The following is a 21,046-nucleotide window of genomic DNA, read 5'->3' on the forward strand; positions in this document are numbered from 1 at the left end:
GTCTTGTATATTACCCTGGCCCCCAACTTTTAGCTCTGAAATTTTCAAATCTTGTCTGGTGCAGACCCCAACAATAAGTCTTCCCTTCTCGTCCTGTCCGGTAAGTCTCCCCTGGCCTGGGGTTCTGGGCATCTTTTCCAAACTCTTCCCATTTCTTAAACCTTATCAGTTCTTTTCCTTCACTCTTCTTCTTTCCCCTTCAATGCTTCTGACAAAGGAGGGGCCAGTGGCTCCTAAAGCTTGCAAGTTTACATATCTTTTATGTGTGTTGCTCTCTCACCACTTTGTGAGAAGATTTCATTTCTGTCCAATTACATTATATGTAAATGTTCTGGATGAAGTCACAATTTATGATTCTTTCATACAACATTTCTTCCTTGTTGGATAAGCTTTTTGGTATCGCTGAACAATCATATCAAACAATCTGCTTCTTATAGATTCAGTACCTGAATCAATGAAGACTATTTGACTTAGTAGTAATTAAATTAGTGTTATTGTCAGAGCTTCCTCTTTTGGTCAACTATTGAACAGGATGCACAGGAAGAATATAGTAGAAAATCATGTTTATAGAGTTGAAATTATATTTGCTTTTGATAATTTTGAGAATGAAGATCTTTGATACCTTAAGTTACACTTACAATCCTTCCCACTGCTCATTTGTATTAAATGTCTATTCAGTTTGCAAAGTTATGTTTGTATAGCTGAAAGGGCTAATTCATTTCTCATCACATAGGTGACTCTCTCAAAAATATGGTATAAGACATTTTGCTTCTTTTTATTTAGCAATCATCTATAGAGTTTTAAAGCCATATGAAGCTCAGCATTGTGTATTTACTCAATAAACTCTCTTCCAGGTGTCTTTTCTCCTCCCTCTCCTTTCCGCCTATTCTTTTTATCATTTATTTCCCCACACCCATGGTCTTTCACCACTTTCTCCATCTCTCCCAGTTCAGTTCTCCTTCCCAAACCATCTTCGTACAGTATCTCTCTCACTGTTACAGATCACTTCTTCTGTAGCATCTTTCCACTCTGTTTTGACTTCCTTGTCATCCATGGCCCCCTCCCTTTTTCCCCCTCTCCTATCCTCTCCTCTCCTCTCCTCTTCTCTCCTGTCCTGTCCTGTCCTTTCTTCTCCTCTCTGTCACTAATCTCCTCCATCACCTATATCTCTCCTGTTACTTTCTCTGCCTCTCCTTGATCACTCTATTCTCCCTGCCACTTAAGAAAATGAGCTTACACGGTAAGGGTAAAATGTTCTGATTGACTTGTATAGCAGAGAGAAATGATGAAAGAGGGAGGAAATGGTGTTAAGAGACAGAGAAAATTTATTTGATAAAGCCTAGATAAAGTAGAAAAACAGGCAATAAGGTATAAATAATAATTAATTTGACTTTGTATTAGCAGTTTTTAAATTTAGAATTTCATCTGTGTGTGCTCAATATTTTAGTAGTTAATGTGTTCATTTATGTTGTATATTGTCAGACTTATAGTTTTGTTATCTTTTAGACGGCTGTTGTTTACTATGAGGCTGCTTGTGAGTATGGCCTCAATGTAGTGAAGGAGAATGCATTTAAATTCATCCTAATTAGCCTCCTGTCACGTCTCAATGAGTTCCCTGGTCAGATAAAGGCAATCAGGTAATACTCTCTTCATCAAACATTTTGTTATTCCTTAGTTTAGGATGCTATGTAAATGAAAGTGCTATGTGGCACTCATTATCCAGCTGTTACCTGCAACTGATGCAGAAACGCTTTATTTCGTCTTACTCAAAAGCCTTGAAAAGTATTAAGTGTTGAGTCACACCAAACATAACTAATATCTTTAAAGTTCAATGCTGCATGTCAGAAATAAAACTATATTATTTTGACACATTCTAGCTCATACACTCTCATGCAAAACGCCTCAAAAGAATTTTTTAAATATTATTTTAAGATGGACTGTTTATGTAACTCTTTGAATGTCCAATGTAAACCAAAACAAAAACAAAATAACTTTCTTTGCTCTTATATATATGAGAGGGAAAGACGAAAGGGTGTGGGTTTTAAGGGAGAGGGTAAGGAGTCATTCCAATCCCGGGAGCGGAAAGACTTACCTTAGGGAGAAAAAAGGAAAGGTATACACTCGCACACACACCCATATCCATCCGCACATACACAGACACAAGCAGACATTTGTAAAGGCAAAGAGTTTCGGCAGAGATGTCAGTCGAGGCGGAAGTGCAGAGGCAAAGATGTTGTTGAAAGACAGGTGAGGTATGAGCGGCGGCAAATTGAAATTAGTGGAGGTTGAGGCCTGGCGGATAACAAGAAGAGAGGATATACTGAAAGGCAAGTTCCCATCTCCGGAGCTCTGACAAGTTGGTGTTAGTGAGAAGTATCCAGATAACCCGGACGGTGTAACACTGTGCCAAGATGTGCTGGCAGTGCACCAAGGCATGTTTAGCCACAGGGTGATCCTCATCACCAACAAACACTGTCTGCCTGTGTCCATTCATGCGAATGGACAGTTTGTTGCTGGTCATTCCCACATAGAAAGCTTCACAGTGTTAGCCCATCTAAGGTGCCGCGCAGTTAATCCTCTGCCATGGATGGTACCTGGTGTCCAGGTTGACTGTCAGAATTTGGTACTTCTACTTAGGGGCTGCTACCTTTTCATTGTTTTTAAGTCAGAGTATTTTCCTTGCTATGCTTCTAGTGTGTGTTCGTGTGTTCGTGTGTGTGTGTGTGTGTGTGTGTGTGTGTGTGTGTGTGTGTTATCATGAAGTTCAGAACACTTCAGTTAAACCAGAAGTACTTCGAAATAAACAATGTTATGATGTCATTACCAGAATAGTGGAAAAGCAAAATGAAGGGGTACAAATAAAGAGAGAAGCAGCTCTCTGGATGATTCATTATGCTGAGGAGCAGGTGATGGAGATGCTGAGTTTTGTCATCGAGATTTTTTTTCCCAAGAAAACTAGATAAACCATCAGCATTCTTAAGAAGAAATCATGTAAATGTATATTTTTGTTAACATATCTGTGGTGTTTTACTTGGGAATCGCTTGAAATCAGTTTTATTAACTGTGACACACCCAGCAGTCATAGGGTATATCACAAAACAAAGTAAATATTTTATAAATTTTCACTATGCAGCAGAGCATATAATGTTGTTGCAGTTCTTTAAGAATGTTTGCCATACTGTGTTCTGAATTGTGTCCCTTGCCTTTGAAAAACTCTGCATTTGAGTACCAATATATCACACAGTTTTAATATATCAGGGACTTTGAAGGGAATTATTCTAATTCAGTGGTAAAAAATAGAGTTTGAGCAGAAAGAAAGAATGAAAAGAACACCCTAATGCTCACTTTAGAATCTGTTGATATAATGAATGGCAGTATGGAAAGTATATCATGAACTTGGAAAAAAAAGGCAGGTGAATGCAAACGAAGCTCAAGTTATAGGATTCTAATGATTTCTTCTAGATGTGTCAGAAGGTTAAGAAAAAAGATAAGCAAAAGGAAAGCAGGGGGAGGAGGGATGGGCAAAAATACAGGGTTTAATGTCCTGTTGATGATGAAGTTGGTAGAGATGAAGTATATGCACAGGTAGGTCAAAGATGACGAAGGAAAGTGACCAGTTGCTTTACAGAGGTATCTTGGCATTCACCATAATCATTGTGGAGAAACCATGCAAAATCTAAACCAAGCTGCTTAGAGGGATGCGAACCACTCCTGAATATCAATCTCTTGCATTAAACACTGTGACACAGCACTTGGTAGGATCAAAGAAAGGTAATGTGAAAGATATGGATGAAAATAGTATTTAGTTTGGAAAAAAGGAGGAAATCATCAAGAGATGATGGGTAAACTGGCAGTTACAAGAAGAAAGAGGTTATGATGGAATAATTTGTACAAGTTTGATATGGTCAGGTACAGTATTTACTAGAGAACGAGTACTCATGTACAGCTAATGGAACACTCATCTTGGAAGATGGAATTCAAATAACTTGAAAACATGAGACATGTTTTATTTGGCTCAGATGTTGCAGGTTATCTTAAATAATTAAGTGACATTGTGCTGTGTGTTACAGGTAATATTTCTCTCTCTTCTGTCACTGATGTTTGCTGAAAATTTTATGGTGACAGTTCCAGTACAAAGTGTTTGCAAATGAGCAAGTAATGTATGATTTCGGCATCAGTTCTCTATAACGTAACACTGAGTAACTCTTATTATATGGGTTGATGTATCATTAAAAAAACACACAAATTTTCTGGACATTCCAGATGGAGCCATGGTTGTGTGTCTCTATAGAGATGGTATTCTTTGGACTTATGTATGCCTATATACCAATGCAACAAGTGATGTGACTATTCTACAAGGTGACAATGCTTAACAGCACCAAGTCTCCCTCATGGATGAATATTTCAGCAGGAAACAATTTGGTGCATGGAGTAACCTACTCAAATATCCTGATGTGAATCCTATGTAGAGTATATAATATCTGGGGTCTCTCAGCTGTGCTGCTACATGCAATCCTTTTCTGCAGATCCTTACCTCAGATAGAATGACTTAATTAAGAATGGTATTAATCTCCTATGGGACATCATTAAAGGCATCATATGTCACTATTTGTGTCTTATTGCTTTTCTGGATAGTTATACTTTATATTGGCATCACTTTTGTCATTGCCAAATTGACGCTTCAGATTTGTACATTTCTAATGTGTTCTAAGGCCAAACATAATCTCTAGTTCTGTAATTAATTTATGATGGTAATCTGTGTCATATCTAGTCTCAGCTTATTACAAAAATCTGTAACCAAATACTAAAGTGCCGCTCTGTTTGGCAAGAATATACAGGGTGTCCCAAAATAATGTATACACTCTTTGAAACTGAACATCTCTTTAGTGAATGGGGTTATAAATACAATTTTAGTGGTGTTGGGTGCCTCATGATCTAAATTTAGGTGGTAATTGTTCCAACTGGTGTCCATCCATTGCAATACACAATCGTCATGACTTATGACTGAGTGACATGACAACTTTATTGTTTCCAACATAACAGCATCACCGGCTTGCTGAATTTGCTTTCTAAGATCATCCAGTGTGTGTGGTCTCGCAGCATAAACTGTGTTCTTGAGAGTACCCCACAGAAAGAAGTCTAGAAGAGTTAAATCTGGAGATTGAGTGGGATACTCCACACTCCCTCTTCATCCTAGCCATCTTGCAGGGAATGTACAATTGAGAAATGCACTCACATCCAGGTGAAAGTGAGGTGGTGCCCCATCCTGTTGAAAGTAATAATCTTCGTTTCTAAACACAACACTAAGACCAGGAGTTATTTCCAACATTTCAAAGTACGAGTCTCCTTTAATTAAAGAGAAATTCTGTTTCAAAGAGTGTATACATTATTTTGGGACAGCCTGTGTATGACTTAGTTTTGGTTGTCCAGCTGGAAAAAAAAACAAAAAAACTTAAATTTCAAAACTGACCAAGACCAGCGATCTTGAAAATACCATTTACTGCCTGTGACATAATGAATACCCTTTCAGTGGCCGGTGCCTTACCAGGCTGTCCAATAGATACATGATTACAGACGTAAAATTATAATGTATATGATATCAAAATTCTCAGCCACACATTGATCTCACAATTTAATTTCAATAAATTGTAGTATTTGGGCAATGTTGAGAGAAAAAGGAAATAGAAGTTTTGTTCAGAATTAGGAAGAAGGTTTACCGTGTACAAGTATGAAATGCGGATTTCAGACACCAGATGTCGCACCAATGCAGTTTGTGCTCTAAAGATTTGACGCTGTGCTATTTTGTTGTGTCATCAACAAGTGACACATGTGCACGAGTGATAAATAAGTGTAATAAATAAGAATGATAAATAAATGTGTGCTTATCGTTGTGTTGTTGTTGTTGTTGTTGTTGTTCAGCATGTCAAAATTTTTACCAAACAAAGAGCATTTACGGACAGCAGTAATTTTTTGTTTTCATTTGACGAAAACTGCTGCTGGATAATACCGATAACTTCTCCAAGCTTTATGGTGAATATGCTCAGGCATTTCAAAAATGGTGACTTTGATGTTGCAAACTAGGAACCACCAAAAACTGAAGATGTGGAATTGGAAGCACCATTGAATGAAGATGATTTGAAAACATAAAAACAACTCACAGAGCAATTGGGCATTAATCAACAAGCTTGTTTGCAATCAGCTATGAGAGATGGGAAAGATCCAGAAGACTGGTAGCTGGTTATCATATGAGTTGAATGACAGGCAAATGGAAAAGCACATAAGAGATTTTGCTCTCTCAGTACAAAAGGAAGTCATTTTTGCATCATATAGTTACAGGGGGGTGAAAAGCGGATTTATTTTGAGAATCCCAAGTGCAAAAAATCATGGATAGACCCAGGGACACCATCCAATCGACCGCAAGACCAAATCGCTTTGGCAGAAAGACGATGCTTCTTTATTTGGTGGGACCAGAGGGGTGTGGTCTATTATGAGCTGCTAATACCTAGGGAAATGGTTAATACTAAAGGTTACCAACAGCAATTGACCGACTTAAACCATTCACTGCTTGGAAAAAGGCCAAAATACTGAAAGAGGCAACACAAAGTTATTTTTCTTCATGACAGTGCTCCTTCACGTACGGCAAGACCAGTGTGCGACACATTGGAAGCACTTGGTTGGGAACTTCTACCCCATGTGGCTTACTCGCCAGATTTGGAACCTTCTGATTACCAAGTGTTTGCGTCGATGGGTCAAGCACTTGCTGACCAGCACTTTGGTTCATACGGAGATGTGAAAAAATGGTCCAATGAATGGTTCGCAGCAAAAGAGGAAAATTTTTACTGCCATGGTATTCACAAATTGCCTGAAAGATGGGAAAAACGTATAACAAATGCTGGAGCAATCTGTGAATAAAGCAGTATTTATCATTCTTCTGAATTTAACATGGAGGTTCTTTTTTTTTTTTTTTTTTTTTAAGACAAAAAAAATCCCCACTTTATATTTGTACACCTGGTAGTGACACAAGAGTGCAAGAACTATGTGCTTTGTCATAATTGCTTTCAACAGAATCCCAGCACTGCCCCTATTCCCTCCCTGTACAGCTGTTTGTTCAGGTAATGGCCAAGTTACATTGTGTGCATTCTGCAACATGTACCTTGGTATTCCATGTTTAGAGCAACCAACAGCATTGTTCCTGCTAGCTATGTATTTCTCTGCCAACTGAAACATGTGTCACTAGAATCATAGTTGTAACCATCTAACAATAATAGCTATGTAGGATAAGATAGATTACTATTTACTATAAGGAAGGTACATTAAGTTGCAGACAGGCGCAGTTAAGAGACATTTACATAAAGCTTTCAGCCACAGCCTTCATCAGTAAAAGAGAAACACACGCCAGTAAAAGGGAAACACATACCATTCATACACACAAGCAAGCACAACTCGTGCACAAATGACCGCCAACTCAGGCAGCTCAGGCCGGAATGTCCAAGTTGCCGGAGCTGGTGGTCATGCTTACTTGTGTGTATGAATGGCGTGTGTTTCTCTTTTGCTGATGAAGACTGTGGCTGAAAGCTTTGTGTAAGTGTCTTTTAATTGTGACTGACTGCAACTTAACGTGTCTTCTTTACGGTAAGTAGCAACCTATCTTTTCCTACATTGTTGATATTCCTACCTGGAGTTTCCATTGTTTAACAGTAACAACTTGCAGATAAAAACTATGTAGTGGACCAGAACTTGAACCTGAAACTTTTTTCCTTTCATGGGCAAGTGCTATACTGATTGAGCTATCCAAGCATGACTCTCAAGCCATCCAGAAAGCTTTCATTTCACTATTACTTCTCTTCTGCATTTCAAACTGCACAGTTCTCTCGCATGCATTGCTGGACTAGTACTCCTGGAAGGAATGATATTGTGGGTGGTGTGTAACAGCAACACTGAGGATAAAGGAATGTTGTCCCAAAAACAAAATAAACAGAAGATTAATTGTCTATTGGTAGCATTAGTGGTAGCTGTAAATAAAGTTCTTGTACTTTGGTGGGTGTAACTCAGCATATTTAGAATAATGATTAATGTCATCAACTTACCTTGCACTTGAGGCTTTGCTGCAGATCATGTTTCCTGGAAATTTCTTAAGTGAAAATGTGCCGGAGAAGTGCGTGGTTCTCAATAATCATGTAAAGATATTTGTTTCAGCTGTACTACTTATTATGTCACAAAGTAGTCATCAGAATCTTACCTCATACTGCTCACCTCTACTCCTCCTCTTACACTCTTTGTATACCTTATACAACAATCAATGCGTCGTTACATACAGCAAACTCGCCAATAACAAGTACAAAAGTTATCAGCGGTTACAAAAAGTAACATCATTCAATAATTACAAACAAAATGCATAGACTGTGATACAAAGTCAACCACACTTCTTCTGTTTTTGAGGAAATATTGTGGAAATGCTTTAAATAAGCAATGCTGACTATATTTTTGTTACATAGGAGCTTCTCCATCTCAAATCTTCCTAACATGTTTCTGGTTTCTTATACAGTACATTACTTTTTGATGTGAATAGAATTTCAATACATATTACAGTAATCCAAGTGGTCACTTTGTTTACATGGTCAGTAAAATTTTGTTTTATGAGTTTCAGTAATAACTAAGTGATTAAGTGTTGTTATGATTACCAACTGCATAACAAGCTGATGGTATGTTAATCAGAGCTGTTACAGGTTTCAGACATTATAAAAACAGTATTTTTGGTGTCTCTTTCATTATTTGATTGTTCGTAACTGAATGGTTCTAATTGTAACAAAACAAATTGTTAAACATTTTCCTAGCCGTGAATGGATGTAATATTGACGAATACCTTGACGTGACTGTATTCAAAATTACATTTCAGTGTTCAGAAGGTAAAATTACCTACATGGATCCTACCTACTGATAGAGGGTGGGGCAAATAATAGTGGCCCAGACAACAGAATTCCTTGGTACAAAGAAACACAGCAGAGGAAAGGGAATACAGTACTAACCTTACTATAGCAGCTGTTGAAAGTGACCTCCATTCATCTTCTGACACTTTTGGGCCCTGGTCAGCAAGTTGCTGAAGGGGGATTGAAGCTGGACTGTTGGATCTGATGCAATCCCATCCAAAATGTTCTGCTACAGTTCTTGGAGACTGTGAGGACTGTTGTGATACATTTTAGATTTGAGGGTTCCCCACATGAAATAACTGCATACTGACTGACCTGGGTAGTCAGCTAGGGTTGTCACCAGACTGACCTCTGCACTTCTCCTCTCACAATGACATGGCCCTCGCTACACTCATTACTGGTGTGGATCACGTGGCAGGTGTACACATGGTGTGCAAGTCATGGGGCATGGTTATAAGCATACATTCACACCAAATCATATCCACTCATCTGGGCCGCTTTCATTTGACCCACCCTGTATAACAGATAATTAAGCAACCTGAATTGGCTTTAGTGTCAGGTGAAAGATAAGCTAAAGTAATTCTTGTAAATGGATAGATATCTATATGTTACAGTCAAAACCTGTTTTTAGTTAGAACACGTACTTACTAGTTAAAACTAGTTTTTACTGAGCCACTTCATCAAAACGCATTTTGCCCAGTTAAAACTAGTTTTAACTGACTTTTGCTTTTGACCAGCAGTAAATTGTAGTTGTAACTAAGGCTATCAGTTTCAACTAGTAGGAACATGTTCTAACTAAACTAGACAAAACTAGTTTTCACTAAATTTATTTAGGGGCAAATATTTAAATTAAGAGTAACACTACATCTAAGTCATTAATATTAACTACAGCAATACAAAAATAACCATACACTGAAAAAACATTTTGAGGAACATTACAGAGTCATATTAACAGTATTAGTTACGAAAGCAGAAACAAAATAATCATACAGTAAAAAGTGTATTAATTACTCATACATTTGACAAAAGTTGCTACAGTCATAATAAAAGAGAAATGTACCAAAAATATTTATCAATTAAATTTTGATTATTTGTTATTGCAAGGCAAACTGTCATGACATTTTGAGTTACAAAGGTTTCCTTTTTTCCTACAAAAGCACCTTTTTGAAGTACATGCCTTCTTACACACACAGCGAACAAATCCTTATCCTGATCCTAAGGCTGCCATCTTGGCAGCAGTTCTTAATGATACCTTTGTCTCTGACACATCGTCCAGCAGCATGAAGTTCTCTTTGGACACACCGAATTCGGATCTGGATGAGAACTATTAATTAGCTTGTTTGAAAGGTGATTAGGTACTTAATACATATTATAAAATACACTCCTGGAAATTGAAATAAGAACACCATGAATTCATTGTCCCAGGAAGGGGAAACTTTATTGACACATTCCTGGGGTCAGATACATCACATGATCACACTGACAGAACCACAGGCACATAGACAGAGGCAACAGAGCATGCACAATGTCGGCACTAGTACAGTGTATATCCACCTTTCGCAGCAATGCAGGCTGCTATTCTCCCATAGAGACAATCGTAGAGATGCTGGATGTAGTCCTGTGGAACGGCTTGCCATGCCATTTCCACCTGGCGCCTCAGTTGGACCAGCGTTCGTGCTGGACGTGCAGACCGCGTGAGACGACGCTTCATCCAGTCCCAAACATGCTCAATGGGGGACAGATCCGGAGATCTTGCTGGCCAGGGTAGTTGACTTACACCTTCTAGAGCACGTTGGGTGGCACGGGATACATGCGGATGTGCATTGTCCTGTTGGAACAGCAAGTTCCCTTGCCGGTCTAGGAATGGTAGAACGATGGGTTCGATGACGGTTTGGATGTACCGTGCACTATTCAGTGTCCCCTCGACGATCACCAGTGGTGTACGGCCAGTGTAGGAGATCGCTCCCCACACCATGATGCTGGGTGTTGGCCCTGTGTGCCTCGGTCGTATGCAGTCCTGATTGTGGCGCTCACCTGCACGGCGCCAAACACGCATACGACCATCATTGGCACCAAGGCAGAAGCGACTCTCATCACTGAAGACGGCACGTCTCCATTCGTCCCTCCATTCACGCCTGTCGCGACACCACTGGAGGCGGGCTGCACGATGTTGGGGCGTGAGCGGAAGACGGCCTAATGGTGTGCGGGACCGTAGCCCAGCTTCATGGAGATGGTTGCGAATGGTCCTCGCCGATACCCCAGGAGCAACAGTGTCCCTAATTTGCTGGGAAGTGGCGGTGCGGTCCCCTACGGCACTGCGTAGGATCCTACAGTCTTGGCGTGCATCCGTGCGTCACTGCGGTCCGGTCCCAGGTCGACGGGCACGTGCACCTTCCGTCGACCACTGGCGACAACATCGATGTACTGTGGAGACCTCACGCCCCACGTGTTGAGCAATTCGGCGGTACGTCCACACGGCCTCCCGCATGCCCACTATACGCCCTCGGTCAAAGTCCGTCAACTGCACATACGGTTCACATCCACGCTGTCGCGGCATGCTACCAGTGTTAAAGACTGCGATGGAGCTCCGTATGCCACGGCAAACTGGCTGACACTGACGGGGGCGGTGCACAAATGCTGCGCAGCTAGCGCCATTCGACGGCCAACACCGCGGTTCCTGGTGTGTCCACTGTGCTGTGCGTGTGATCATTACTTGTACAGCCCTCTCGCAGTGTCCGGAGCAAGTATGGTGGGTCTGACACACCGGTGACAATGTGTTCTTTTTTCCATTTCCAGGAGTGTATATTGCAGTGTAAGTATTAAGACTTAAAATATTAATTAATTACTTGAATAGTTAGCAACGTTTTCAGAGCATTAAATCAATGAAGTAATGAATATGTCTGAAATTTGCCCTTAATTATTGAAATCAATTCAGAAACACATAGCTGCAATACAATTTGTCAAGTATCCCAATAATATTGGGGAGATCTGCTTTTGCTCTGTCAATAACAGGAGTCTGTATAATTATATTGTCACTGATTTCTACAGTGGCTTGTATTGAATCTGAAGCCATCTTCATTCTTTTGGCCTGTTTCGTCAGGTTTTCATGAGTGTTTTGTTTAGCTGTTCGTATTTGAGATTGTCGTTTCGCAATAGCTTCAGCTTCTGGATCCTCATGACAAGCTGGAGTTATTTGAGGCTCTACACTCTTACTAGCTACAGCTTCTGGATCCTCTTGATTGACTGCTACTGTTGTTGGAAACTGTATACTTGTATTGGGCAAAGCTTCTGCATCTTCTTGTCTGGCTGCAGCTGTAATCTGTTCATTGCTACTAGTCTTAACCGCTATCTCCTCTGAGTCGTGCAATAGTTCCAGTTCTCATTTACTGTGTCTACCACATTAATTTTATTTAAAGCCTCTTTAAGATCATTGTCATCTTGTGTCTCCTTAATAACATCTAGAGGCAAACTCGAAGTCATAAGCCCTACTCATAGTTCTGTGCCAAACATAGCTTTGTAAGGTGTTTGCTTGATACCAGAATGATATGCCCAATTTTTCATAAACTGTACAAAGCGAAGACCGTTTGACCAGTTGGTGGTAATGTTGTCTTGCATCCATGAAGCCAATATTTTTTCAGCGTCTTGATTGGTGCATTCAACAGAGCCTTGGCTTTGGCTGTGCCTCGGTTTTCCGTGAACCAGTTTACACTCAGGCCAAAAAACAGCCAGCTCATTTATGACAGAATTAACAAATTCTCTGCCGTTGTCAGAGTGTAAAATACAAGGAGCACCAAATGTCAAAAATATATATGCTAAATGATGTGCCAATTGCTCTGCCCTCTTGCTTTGCAGTTCACGTAACAAAACAAATTTTGTCAAGTGGTCCTGAAACACCATTATATACTTAAATCCACGATCTTCTTGAGTTTACATGTCGATCAGATCAACTTGGCAATGACTGTTCGTTTCTAAATGAAGTATAGGTTTCGAAACATGCTCCCTTTTCTTAATGCTCCTTTTGCCCTTACAAGTTTCACATATAGACAGATAAATGTTTATTGTCTCACTGTTATGTTTGCATATTTTCTTGAAGTTTCAACCTTTAATCCGTCTCGACCTCCTTGACCGTTGGCCTGATGAGCTGCTTCAATAATGTCGAAAATTTCTTTGACACACAAGTAGTACTTCACAGGCTCTTTTCTTGTCACTATCTTCCTGGTCCCACAAATATTAATAACATTGAATCTATTTAACTTTTTGTACTGCTATTGTATCTTTTTCTCAGCTGATTGTGCTTCTTCAATTTCGTCCACTAATTTACCATAAGATTATTTTGTCATAACATTGTAGTGGTTTTCTCGTTTGTCGTGCTCTTCAATCTGTAACATCCTTCTCACAAATTCTTCCTTCCATCGCCTTCCTTGATTTAGACCTGCCATAATAAATACGTACAAGCTGATCTGCACATGCTTAATGCCTCTACCATGTTGTTTGTTGTGACGAAAAGTGCCCAGTGGCGGGCTATTGTCAACCGCTGCAGCGCTGCTCAGGCGGGGGATTTTGGCGCCTAGAACTCTTCCCGCGTGTGTACGAGGGGCGTTTGAAAAGCCCATGCAAAGTTTGAGAGATGGCACCAGCGGCGCTTATCGAGGTCATGTTTATTTTGTAGCATCTTTGGAAAGAACTCACACCAAGTTTCAGCCATATTGGTCTATTTCTGTGTGTTTGTCATTCGTGTGAATCAAAGAAGTCGAGTGATTGTCAAAAAAAGGACGAAAAAGAGATTTGAGTGGTGATTAAACATTACTTTGTTGTTGTTGTTGTGGTCTTCAGTCCTGAGACTGGTTTGATGCAGCTCTCCATGCTACTCTATCCTGTGCAAGCTGCTTCATCTCACAGTACCTACTGCAACCTACATCCTTCTGAATCTGCTTAGTGTATTGATCTCTTGGTCTCCCTCTATGATTTTTACCCTCCACGCTGCCCTCCAATGCTAAATTTGTGATCCCTCGATGCCTCAGAACATGTCCTACCAACCGATCCCTTCTTCTAGTCAAGTTGTGCCACAAACTTCTCTTCTCCCCAATCCTATTCAATACCTTCTCATTAGTTACGTGATCTACCCACCTTATCTTCAGCATTCTTCTGTAGCACCACATTTCGAAAGCTTCTATTCTCTTCTTGTCCAAACTAGTTATCGTCCATGTCTCACTTCCATACATGGCTACACTTCATACAAATACTTTCAAAAACGATTTCCTGACACCTAAATCTATATTCGATGTTAACAAATTTCTCTTCTTGAGAAACGCTTTCCTTGCCATTGCCAGTCTACATTTTATATCCTCTCTACTTCGACCATCATCGGTTATTTTACTCCCCAAATAGCAAAACTCCTTTACTACTTTAAGTGTCTCATTTCCTAATCTAATTCCCTCAGCATCACCCGACTTAATTTGACTACATTCCATTATCCTCGTTTTGCTTTTGTTGATGTTCATCTTATATCCTCCTTTCAAGACACTGTCCATTCCGTTCAACTGCTCTTCCAAGTCTTTTGATGTCTCTGACAGAATTACAATGTCATCGGCGAACCTCAAGGTTTTTACTTCTTCTCCATGAATTTTAATACCTACTCCGAATTTTTCTTTTGTTTCCTTTACTGCTTGCTCAATATACAGATTGAATAACATCGGGGAGAGGCTACAACCCTGTCTCACTCCTTTCCCAACCACTGCTTCCCTTTCATGCCCCTCGACTCTTATAACTGCCATCTGGTTTCTGTACAAATAGTAAATAGCCTTTCGCTTCCTGTATTTTACCCCTGCCACCTTCAGAATTTGAAAGAGAGTATTCCAGTCAACATTGTCAAAAGCTTTCTCTAAGTCTACAAATGCTAGAAACGTAGGTTTGCCTTTTCTTAATCTTTCTTCCAAGATAAGTCGTAAGGTCAGTATTGCCTCACGTGTTCCAACATTTCTACGGAATCCAAACTGATCTTCCCCGAGGTCGGCTTCTACCAGTTTTTCCATTCGTCTGTAAAGAATTCGCGTTAGTATTTTGCAGCTGTGACTTATTAAACTGATAGTTCGGTAACTTTCACATCTGTCAACACCTGCTTTCTTTGGGATTGGAATTATTATATTCTTCTTAAAGTCTGAGGGTATTTCGCCTGTCTCATACATCGTGCTCACCAGATGGTAGAGTTTTGTCATGACTGGCTCTCCTGAGGCCATCAGTAGTTCTAATGGAATGTTGTCTACTCCCGGGGCCTTGTTTTGACTCAGGTCTTTCAGTGCTCTGTCAAACTCTTCACGCAGTATCTTATCTCCCATTTCATCTTCATCTACATCCTCTTCCATTTCCATAATATTGCCCTCAAGTACATCGCCCTTGTATAGACCCTCTATATACTCCTTCCACCTTTCTGCTTTCCCTTCTTTGCTTAGAACTGGGTTGCCATCTGAGCTCTTGATATTCATACAAGTGGTTCTCTTTTCTCCAAAGGTCTCTTTAATTTTCCTGTAGGCAGTATCTATCTTACCCCTAGTGAGACAAGCCTCTACATCCTTACATTTGTCCTCTAGCCATCCCTGCTTAGCCATTTTGCACTTCCTGTCGATTTCATTTTTGAGACGTTTATATTCCTTTTTGCCTGCTTCATTTACTGCATTTTTATATTTTCTCCTTTCATCAATTAAATTCAATATTTCTTCTGTTACCCAAGGATTTCTATTAGCCCGCATCTTTTTACCTACTTGGTCCTCTGCTGCCTTCACCACTTCATCCCTCAGAGCTACCCATTCTTCTTCTACTGTATTTCTTTCCCCCATTCCTGTCAATTGTTCCCTAATGCTCTCCCTGAAACTCTCTACAACCTCTGGTTCTTTCAGTTTATCCAGGTCCCATCTCCTTACTTTATGAAAGACAAAATGCCTCAGGAGACTAAAGAGAAGTTTGAAAAACATTACGGTGACTCTGCATCTTCGATTAGAACAGTTTATAAGTGGTTTCAAAATTTTCGGAGAGGTCATATGGGTAAAAGTGATGCTGAACGTTCTGGACGCCCTGTGGAGGTTAACACTCCAGAAATTATTGATAAAATCCGTGATATGGTGATGGATGACAGAAGATTTAAGGTGCGTGAGATTGCTAGTGCTGTGGGCATCTCGAATGAACGGGTACATAATATTTTGCATAAACATTTGTACATGAGAAAGCTATCCGCAAGATGGGTTCCGCGATTGCTCGTGCTTGACCAAAAACGGAATCGTGTGAAATGTTGCAAGGATGGTTTGCAGCTGTTCAGGAAGAATCTGCAGGGCTTTAAGCTTTGTTCTGTCACTGTGGATGGAACACGGATACACTACTATACTCTTGAGACCAAACAATATTCTAAACAAATTGGTCACCAAGGGAGAATCTGCACCAAAAAAGGCGAAGACCATTCCTACTGCTGGAAAGGTTATGGCGACTGTCTTTTGGGATGCACAAGGGATAATCCTCATCAGCTATCTGGAAAAGGGTAAAACTATTACAGGTGCATATTATTTATCATTATTGAACTGTTTGAAAACTGAGCTGCAAGAAAAACGCTGGTGATAGGACCGCAAAAAAGTCCTTTTCCATCACGACAATGCACCATCACACACCTCAGCAGTTGGGGTCACAAAATTAATGGAAGTAGTATTCCAACTCATTTCACATTTCCCCCCACCCCCCACCCCACCACAAAGATTTTATTCAAATGAGTAGGTGATTGCAGCAACTAATAGCTATTTTGCAGATTTGGACAATTCCTATTATTCAGAAGGGATCAACAAATTAGAACAGTGTTGGACAAAGTGTATAAGTCTAAGAGGAGACTATGTTGAAAAATAAAAAAGGTTTCCCCCACACACGTAAGTAGTTTTTATTTCTGCTCGAACTCTTCCAATGCCCCTCGTAATTCTTTCCGCGCCTCTAGCGCTTATTGTAGCGGCGCGTATTTGACACGCATATGTGCGATTGTTGTGGGGGCAAGTGATTATCTAACAACTGAATACCTAACATTTCAAAGGTTTTCACAGTAGTAAAACTGTTGCAGAATTAAAAATTAATTATTATTAATTTTTATATAATGAGGAACACAGTTTCTTGAAGAATATTTATTAGAAATGACTCTTTGTATGGTATAGCTCAAAGCATGGTATTGCATACAATTCAACATCCCACTCTTTACAATACATACGCATTTCTCTTCTTACGTTTTTCCCATTGTAATCCAGTTTGCAGCACTCGTCATTTTCGCGTCGGCGCCTTCTTATTTTCACTATCTGGAATGTGTTTGGATGTATGATCAGTATTCCAATAAATATTGAATTACACAATACAAAAATGCTGTTTTTTATTTCAATCAACACATAGTTGCTCTTAATTTTAATATTTGCCCCTAAATAAATTTAGTGAAAACTAGTACTGTCTAGTTTAGTTAGAATGTGTTCTTACTAGTTGATACTGATAGCCTTAGTTACAACTAGAATTTACTGCTGGTCAAAAGCGAAAGTCAGTTAAAGTGTTTTGACCAAGTGTCTCAGTAAAAACTAGTTTTAACTAGCAAGAACATGTTCTAACTAAAAATGGGTTTTGACTGTAACATATACATTTATTATTATTATTATTATTATTATTATTATTATTTATTTTATGGCCTTCATTGGACCACTGTAGTAAAAAATACAAAGTTCTAAACAAGTTGTTACAAATGGATACAATTTGGTTCGACAATAACTTAATATATTTAGGTAATATAATTATTAGAGGCTATTCTTATATGAAAGGTGTTTTGCTCTTCTGCCTGCCCAATATTTCTTCATTCTTTCAGATATTTTCTTTCTTTCTTCATCTGAGACAACTCTTCCTGTACTCCTTTTATTGATTTTCATTTGTAGTCTGGTTTGCGGGTCTTGCAGTATTCTGGTTTTTTAGGTCATCTACTGTAATTTGAAGTTCTTTTATATCTTCCTTAATTTCTGTGATCCATTTAATGTCGCTCTTGCTATTCCACAATTTTTGTATTATTTTTTTACTAATTCTGTTTTCTGGAGTTCTCATCAGATGTCCAAAGAATGAGATGCGTTTCTTCCTGATTGTGCTCATGACTGGTTCTATTTTCTTATATACTGTTTCATTTGATGCTATTCTCCAATGTCCATTTATTTTATACTGTTTATTTATACATCTCCTAATTATTCTTCTTTATATTTGTACTATTCTGTCAATTTCTGCTGTATTAGTTGTTTTGAAGATAGTTTCAGCTGCATACGTTATTTATGGTTGTGTAACTGTTTTATAGTGTTTTAATTTTGCATCTATAGATAGGCTTTTTTTGTTGTATGTAGTTTTGGTAATGTAATTTGCATAGTTCAGTTTTTTTATTCTATTTTGCCATGATGGCTTCTCATTTAGATTGTATGTTATTATTTCGCCTAAATACTTAAATTTATCAACAATTTTGATTTCCTGTTCTCCTATTGTAATTTTTTTTGCAAGTGGTGGATCAGTTAGCATAATCTCCGTTTTTTCAAATGATATTCTAAGGCCTACTTTCTCTGCTATTTCTTGTAGTGATTTCACTTGTTGCCTGGCTTCTTGAACGGTGTTGGCTAGGAGAGCAAGATCATCAGCAAATCCCAAGCAGTTTAAGCTAATATCATCTTTTGCACTTCCAATTCTTATCCTCTTTGGATTGTCCTTGTACCATTCTCTCATTATGTATTCCAGTACACAGTTGAAAAGTAATGGTGATAGGCAGTCACCTTGTCTTAAGCCTGTTTTTATGAGGAATGGTTCCGAAATTTCTCCTCTAAACTTTACTTTTGATTTGGTGTTGGTTAGAGTGACTTGTATTATTTTAATTAGTTTTGGATGGAGTCCTAGATTTCTTAAAATTTTTAATACTGAAGGTCTGTGGAGACAGTCATATGCCTTCCTAAAATCTACAAATGTTATTGCCAGAGGTTTGTTCCGTTTCTTGTAGTATGCCATAATCAATTTTAAACTAATTATCTGCTCTGCACAGCTTCTCCATGGTCTGAAACCTCCCTGATACATATACATTTACATTATATTATCAGTATTTGATTATTTTTGTTGTTAAAGTAATTCTTAGAATCATATGAAGAATAAGCTGTTACGTTTCATGGAAAAATGCTCCAGGCTTATTGACAGCCTGGTACATTGTTCCCAGAATGCATTTTCACTCTGCAATGTAGTGTGAACCAGTTTGAAACTTCCTGGCAGATTAAAACTGTTTACCGGACCAGGACCCAAACCTGGGAAGTTTGCTGTAAGGGTCTGTCACCAATCATGTTAGGATAGCTCAGTTGGTAGTGCACTAGCTTGTGAAAGGCAGAGGCTCCGGGTTTGAATATGGGTGCAGCACACAGTTTTAATGTTTTTAGGAAGAAAAAAAATTGTGATTTCTCAACTGGTCACCTACTGCACCAGACTTCAGCCCCATTGAAAAAATTCGGGCAAAGAAGAAATGTACCATATGAGAAAACTGGCATGACCCTGTGCCAAGAAGCTATAATGACCTTTGTAATGTGGTTCTTGCTGCCTGGGAGGAGGTGGCAAAAAATGAAATATTTATTTTTCACCTTGTAGAATGGTTCCCTTGCAGAGTGCAGAAAGTCACTGAAGTGGAGGGAGGGCCTTTGGTCTGGGCATTAAGTAGTGAAGAAACTATATGTTGCGCCCTTTTGAGGATCAAAAAATTGTTATTAAGAACCATGAAACCATGAACTATTCATTGTGTTAATTTCACGTTTCTGTAGAGGTCAAGCCAGCCAGGCCATGTCACCGACCATCTCAAGTTTGGATGAAACTTTGCTTATTTGATTTCCCTGTGCAGTTAAGTAACAGTGCCACATTTTAACATTTTGTCTCTCACTTTCATTTTATGACACTTTGGCATTTGGAAGTTTTGTTGTATTTATCATTGTAATGACGCAAGATAGTTATTAACATTTTGAAAATAAATTAACAATTTTTTGTTTATCTTACAATCTGTGTGGAATTGAATAGTTAAATACTCGTTGTGGTGCCAAGGGTGGTGGCTTGCGTTGCCTGGGGCTTAAGTTGGCTTTTAGTATAAGGATTGTAAAAGTAATTATCTCATACTTTTAAGTAAAACCATAAAGACAGGAGAAATGTGTACTTAAATTTTTGTATTTTTATTTTGTAAAAACAAGGTCCACCATAATGTCAAATATTAAGTATTTTTGCAAAGTAATCATCAAGGCATGAATTATTAATTAAGAAAATAAAATTAATCAGGTTTTTTTTACAGACATTATTATTATTATTATTTTATTTCTTGACATCCTAAAATAAACCACTGAAATTTCAAAGGTTCTGGATAAAATGCTTTTGACGTAACTGAAATTTTAAGTGACTAAACTTGCAGAAGGAAAAAAAAAGTTGATTATCCATTTTTAAACATGACTACTACATACAGCAGACATGATTTACAACAGTAACTTTTTTTTTTTAATAGAATGCAAACACTCCTCTGAAAAGTGGCAAGCTTTTTCAGTTGATGTTTTATGTTATGAAGAACATGAGTAATGAGGACTGGAAAAATATCATTTGGTTTGGGCCAATGGAGTGATGGCAAAGCTCTTGAAGGATGCATAAATTGTACAATAATACCATGCTCTTTTCTATTATATTCAATGAGTATTTCAAAGGATCACATATGGTAATATTTACAAGCTACAAATCTTGATGGGATATGGACTTGCTGGTTGGTAAGATAAGGAACAGTTTACGCCGAGGTACAATGTTCAGTTGCTGACTATCGCAGCATTGTAGAACTGGTCTTGGGAAAAAATTCAAAATAGTTTCTAAGATATGGCAAGCACAAAATCATTTTCAGTGAAAGGGTTTCTCAGTGGAATCGTGCATGAAAAGAGGACCAAAACCAAAATCTGAAGTAACTGATTTAGTTATAATTTTTAGCAAAGTGATGAACAGTCTAGAGATTTACCAGCAATAAAAGATGTTGGAAGTACAGAGAAAAGGCAGTGTAAAAGAAAATGATTGATATTGGGCAGTATACTCTAAATTTATTCAAA

At 38.7% G+C, this 21,046-nt stretch overlaps 1 protein-coding gene across 1 annotated transcript in view; it reads left to right on the top strand.

Moving 5' to 3' along the window:
* The window catches only part of LOC126190675 (protein germ cell-less), a 107,806-nt gene that overhangs the window by 53,147 nt on the left and 33,613 nt on the right, over window positions 1-21,046 (top strand). The window contains exon 5 of the mRNA XM_049931132.1: window positions 1,507-1,637. Within this exon, the coding sequence (XP_049787089.1) occupies window positions 1,507-1,637 (131 nt within the window). The remainder of the gene's footprint in view (window positions 1-1,506; window positions 1,638-21,046) is intronic.

This window comes from Schistocerca cancellata, chromosome 1, assembly GCF_023864275.1.
Source record: "Schistocerca cancellata isolate TAMUIC-IGC-003103 chromosome 1, iqSchCanc2.1, whole genome shotgun sequence".
Classification (NCBI taxonomy): domain Eukaryota; kingdom Metazoa; phylum Arthropoda; class Insecta; order Orthoptera; family Acrididae; genus Schistocerca; species Schistocerca cancellata.